The 6000-nt window shown below is 37.6% G+C and overlaps 1 protein-coding gene across 1 annotated transcript in view; it reads right to left on the reverse strand.

Moving 5' to 3' along the window:
- Positions 1-5129, reverse strand: part of SMC5 (structural maintenance of chromosomes 5) — a gene marked incomplete at both ends in the record, with an annotated part of 31600 nt that extends 26471 nt beyond the window's left edge. The window contains 4 exons of the mRNA XM_009874319.1: positions 833-967; positions 2589-2751; positions 4102-4154; positions 4953-5129. Coding sequence (XP_009872621.1) covers positions 833-967; positions 2589-2751; positions 4102-4154; positions 4953-5129 — 528 coding nt within the window. The remainder of the gene's footprint in view (positions 1-832; positions 968-2588; positions 2752-4101; positions 4155-4952) is intronic.
- Positions 5130-6000: the final 871 nt, after the last annotated feature.

The raw sequence follows: 6000 nt of genomic DNA on the forward strand, positions 1-6000 counted from the left end.
ATTAAAGCAAGAATTTAATACTAGAGAGGACATTTTAGTACAGCAGTAATTAAAGAACAACACAACTAGGAATAGTTGTTCAGCTTTTCCAAGTACGTTTATCACTTTCTTCCTGTAAAACAAATCTAACTTAAACAGAAATCTTAACCTGAATATTTTATTTTTATTTTCTCAGAAAGTTACTCCCTACAGCTCAAGGCTCCATTAATCTAGACATTTCTAAAACATCATAGCGCTAGCAATGCTAAGGTCGCGGGTTCGATTCCCGTTCGGTCCCCATGTGTTGCCTGATCTAGTCGAGAGGTGGCGTCCCTGGAAGCAGGGAGGCTGGATTAAAATGATCTCTAAGGTTCCTTCCAGCTGAGGCCATTCTATGATATGATATGATCATAACTGGTTTTGATAAATACAAGTAGCAAAAATGCTTGTGAAACATCTTGCATCCTAAAACCAGGACAGTAACAAAGTTGCAGCTTATTGCAGATGCTCTCCCTTTTCCTCTTTGTCTACTAATATTCCAAACCAGAAAAATTAGGCAGCAGGTACCTACCATGTCCATAATTTACAGATCTGTCTAGAAAAGTTGTTGCCTGTCAGGAATCCCAAAGAAGTGACAACAGGCATCCCTTGTCCTCTGTGCCTGTGTTTATGAGCATGTGAGTGCCAGAGTGAATGAATTCTGAGAGAATATGAGCATGGTGTGGTAAAATCAGCTTACTGCAGTTTTGGTAAATAAATAACACCTTCCAGTTCTGTTAGACCTCATGTGAAATTTTATTATACTGATTTCTCTGCAGTCACTGCTTTCCATTTCTATAATGTCCATGCTTACCTCCAGTTCCCTTTCCTTTTCTCTGAAGTTTTTCAGTTCACAGTGATATTGGTATATTTCTGGAGGACCAACGGATTTTTCAGTGGCTTCAAGCAACTCAGCCTTACTCATTTTTGCAAATTCTCCAACTTTGTCCTAGAAAATAAAGTTACAAAATCACCTCATTAGTCAGAACAGTGCAATACAATAATACTGGATTTAAACACCACAACTTCTCATGAACATCACCCAACTTATGTCAGACAGCTCTGGTATACTCATCCTATGCTTAACTGTCACAGAGTAGCAACCAAACCCTTCTAAACTGTTGCTAAGATTTTATACCTGGTTTTGGTGGAGCTGCCCTGGAATCCCTGAAGCTTAGATCTTAGCTGTTCGTGACTGTTTGGCAGCTTTTAAGCATAGGTGTTAAAGACACAGGTTGGTCTGTTAGTTTTGAACTGGCTATTATTCTTCCAAACAAGACAGTTTAGTACAAACAATTAAAGGGTTTAGTCCACTCTAATGTTAATATTAGTTCTCAGGCTGCTGAGGTACACCCTTCTAGTAAAATGTTATGATGAACTCAGAAGTTAAGTCAACATCAAGGCTCAATGCCAAATGTATCAGGAAGCATTGCCGGTTCAAAACCAAGATTGGAGTGAAAGATATGCTTACCATTGCTACAGTGGCAGAGAGTAAATAACCCAAAACTTTCAAAACAGTAATATACACTGAACAGACATTTGTTTACTGAAGAAAAAAAAGCAGTTTAAAATACAAAAGTTATGCTGGTAGAGTATGCAGAACGTTGTTCTCTAAACAAATACTTAATAAATAAATGGGAACAAAAACCCACACCCCAAAATATTGGTTTCTGTGACACTAGCTTTCTAAATTTTAATGTTTTTCAGCATGTTTTCTTGAATGCACTTGTCCTTAAATAGAACAAGCCCATGTCTGGCTATATGCTGATAAAGTTTCTTTTTACTACCATTCCTGATAATCCTTAGGAACTGAGGTCTCAGAAAGGAATCCACCATCAAATTTTTTAAGTTGCCACTTTGACACAACTTACATTATCTGCACAGAAATCCTGATATGGAAACTGCTTGTAGTATTCTTTAATCATCTCTCCTCTTTAAAGGCTATTTTCAGTCAGGGCAATTTTACTCATACATAATTTAATCCTAAATATCTCTGAAGTCCTACGCTACGCTCAAACTGTTGAGCTACAGTTGTTACCAAAATACTCTATTAGCAGTCTCTGTTGCAACTGCCAACAGTCATTTCATAGTACGCTTCCTGTTTTTTGGAGAAAGAAATGCAGACAACTTTCCACTTCACTTACCAAGTACAGGATTCAATCCTGAGGAACTGACTGGATATAACACGAGAAAAATGTATGGGATTGACTAGGGAAGTCAGGTATGCACAAGTACAGGAACCATACATGTAAATCATACATGTAAAGGTATAGAGATAGTATTACATCTCAAGACCTGATAAAAATGTCCCTACAGATTGTTGTTTAAGAACATCCCTACAGCAGCTCAGAGAGAGACAGCACTGCTAGAGCTGCTACTCAAACACCAACATGGGAACATCAGCAGCTTTCCTTTCAGTGTCAACTGAAAGCTGGTACAAAAGTGTCCAACTCCCTCTCATTCTTTGTGCCGTCCCATTACGTCACTGAAGTGCTACAAAAGAAGTGAGAAAATCCTCACAAAATACAGCACCTCATTTGCACCCACTGACTTTCAAAATTCATTCATACCTGAGGAAGAAACTGGCACAAATTGTCCACCTGGATGTTTAAGGCTGCAATCTGCTCCTCTACGTTTTTCAGGGTTGCTGGCTTTCTGTTGATAAACCATGCTGATGTGTTGTTCACCACTTGAATCTCACGAGTGATAATTATATTGTCAGGTATCTTAGACCTGATTAATAAAAATAAGCGTTTACACTTTTGAGAATAGGCAAAGGTTACCAAGGGCCAACGTATGTTAAGAGTTATGATATTAGAATATTTAGGTATCTAAATATTTAATATAAATTAAGTGGACAGCAGCAGCAGGTTCACATTTTGTCCTTCAGAATACATCCAGTACTTCAGTGATGAATTAATCTCACACAGAAAATATCCAGAATATCTGCAAACCTTAACTCAGAGCAAGTTATGTAAATTACATACTTACACCAAATGTATGAACTATTTAAAAGTTGTTACAGATAGGGACAGTTTATATAAAAAATAACACCACATTTTTATATGTTATATATGCCTCCCCACTGTGTAGGCTTAAGACACCTTTGAATGTAACCTCTGGCCCACTCAAGTTCCAGTATAACTGAAGTTTCTCCACTGGCTAGTCTCCAAAGAATGCCCTTCTTCATCACTCCCTGTTCCAGTCTATCTTTCTTCCTTAACACATTTTTATACAATTTGATCAGAGTGGCCAGTAGTTACACAAATTAACTCAGGCTCCAAAACAGGTGAACAGCTCTATGTTCTATTGAATCAAGCCAAAAAAGATCAGATTAAGATTTAGCAAAACTACCTGTGCTATTGCAATTTCATGTTAAGATCTCCAGAAAAAAAGCACCCATTTAAGAACTCTATTACGACAGTCTCTCTTCAATTGTCAAAAAAAAAAAAAAAATTACTTAGATGAAGCATGAAATATCACCTTTTAACCATCAGTTACTGATGGACTGTTACAGAATAAGTCCTAAGGATTTTCAGTTGCTCTGCTTTGAAAATGCTTACCTAGACGACTTCATTAGCTGGAATTAGTCAGATCTACTTTTTTTTTCCCCTCGTGTTTCAGTATGTGATATTTTCAGCAAGAATGTATAGAAGCCCCTCATTACCAGCAGTATCAGTATAAGAAAGTGAAGGTAGAACATTTGGTTTTAATTCTTGCCTTCTTTAAAAATAATTTCCGACTACTACTTCATGAAGTCATTACTGACTGCATCTGAACCATATGAACCTTAAATGTAATCAAAACACACCATACACAACAAGCTTTATCTATATATTCTTTGTACACCTGGAAAAGGTAAAATGCTTCGGACAGTGAAATCAAGACCAGCCTGCTTATTTCTTGCGTGGTAATTATTTAATCTTAAAATTCTGAAGTCTGGGTAAAAAATAAATTAAAAAAAATCATCGGCTTCAAGATAGACCTCTGTGCACCACATTTTCTTTCCACATCCTTGTGAATGACTGTGTGGGGAAATAATATAATTAAAAATGCATGAGGAAATACATCGTTACTACTTACAGTTCAATTTCTAATTCACCTTTCAGGCACCCCTGCTTTACAAAGAGACCAACCTACAAAATGAATTATAGATGTTATTACTGCAAAGTAACAGTGTATTAAAATGCAATCATTTACAAAAACATGTACTTGCATAATGTAGTTGCTGGAACAAGATATTTTATTGAAAACTTGCAATTAAAAACTAAAAGTTATTTTGCCTCTTTATTAACTAAAAATAAAGGAAGACACTATTATCTTCCTCATCACCTCCACTGGTTAAAGATTTCTGACTAACAAAAATATCCAAGAAAGCAAGAGTGAAACTTAAAAATCTGACAATACAAACTTCATACCGTAATGCCAATAAATTATTTCTTGGGAGTAAAAAATTATAATAATAATAGAACAACCCAAAACAATCAAGCTTCCACTTAGAGACCAGTGGCTCCATGCTTTTAGTAAGTTCTCAAACACATTAAAGATAAGGTATTTACATGTACATACTTGGGAATTTAAACTAAGATTTTTCTCTTTTATTTCTCCTTTAGTTCATATTTCTGATCAAATGTCAGGTGGCATTTTCTGATCTCACTGTGGAGGCCTAAGACATCTTTGAATATAAACTCAGGCCTACTCAAGTTCCAGTATAACTGAAGCGTTTCCATTTCATGATCCAACCACAACAACAAGTAGTTAAGACAAGACCCCTCTGGTAAAAGCCTTTGTCTCTGGACCAGACTATTCTACAATTTGGACAACTTTTTATAAAAATAAAGTAAATCAAGGAAGATAGTCTTCCCTCATCCTCTGCTAGAAAGGGCTCTTAAAGAAATTCAGATTAAACATTAACATTACGTAAATTCAGTTACCTTATCAGCTCGCCCTATGAAAGAAGGTTTTCCAGCCAGTCCCAGGCAGATAGCACAAACAATGCTTGACTTTCCTGTTCCATTAGCACCTACGATCATGTTCAGATTGGGTCCTGGATGTACTTCACAGTTGTCATATGTTCTGAAAAGCATAATATTTTTGAAACACCGTGCCACCTTAAAAAAAAATACATGCTTAAAACCAGTTTATGATTACATTAAATACAACCAGTAATTTTATCAAATCTAGACTCAATCCTCAAATATTGTTTCACAAGAAAATCGCTGAGTGAAAACTAACACAACAGCAAAGCATTGTGGAATACATTCTTACCTGAGAGTTTTAAACACAACTTTCTTCAAACCAAATGACTACAAAATCAAGAGGCAATCTCCAGCCAAGAGACAAATCTCTACTGACTTTACTCTGTCATATTGTCAGAAAAAAAAATGGGAGTGAATCCAGTCAAGTCTGTTACATTTAAGAGTCAAGTCTATTTAGCATGAGAGGGATACTTTATCATGTTCTAGGACCACCCGAAAGGAGGTTGAAGAGAGGTGACGGCAGGTCTCCTCTCCCAAGTAACAAGCAATAGGACAGGAGGAAATTGCCTCCAATTGTGCCAGGGGTGGTTTAGATTGCATAGTAGGCAAATTCTTCACCAAGAGAGTCATCAAACACTGGCACAGGCTGCCCAGAGAAGCGGCTGAGTCACCACCTGGAGAGGTGGTGACTTTAAAAGATGTGCAGATGAGGGACAGGACTTAGACCCATCACCAGGTTAACAGCTGGATTTTATGACCTTACAGGTGTTTTCCAACTTGAACGACGCTAGGATTCTCAGAACCTAACAGACTTGTAACCCACACAGAAGCTCCTCTCCCCAGTCTGAGCAATCACTTTCCAAGGAAAAATCGTTTCACGCATTCCCTCCTCCAGCCCCGACCCGACTCGGTATCCAAGGCCCCATCAAGGCCCCACGACTCTCTGCACCACAGCGGAGAACGGTGGCAGCGATCGTGCCCCTCCCTCCTCAGCCTGCTGCCT

This window comes from Apaloderma vittatum, unplaced genomic scaffold (assembly GCF_000703405.1).
Source record: "Apaloderma vittatum isolate BGI_N311 unplaced genomic scaffold, ASM70340v1 scaffold10868, whole genome shotgun sequence".
Classification (NCBI taxonomy): Eukaryota; Metazoa; Chordata; class Aves; order Trogoniformes; family Trogonidae; genus Apaloderma; species Apaloderma vittatum.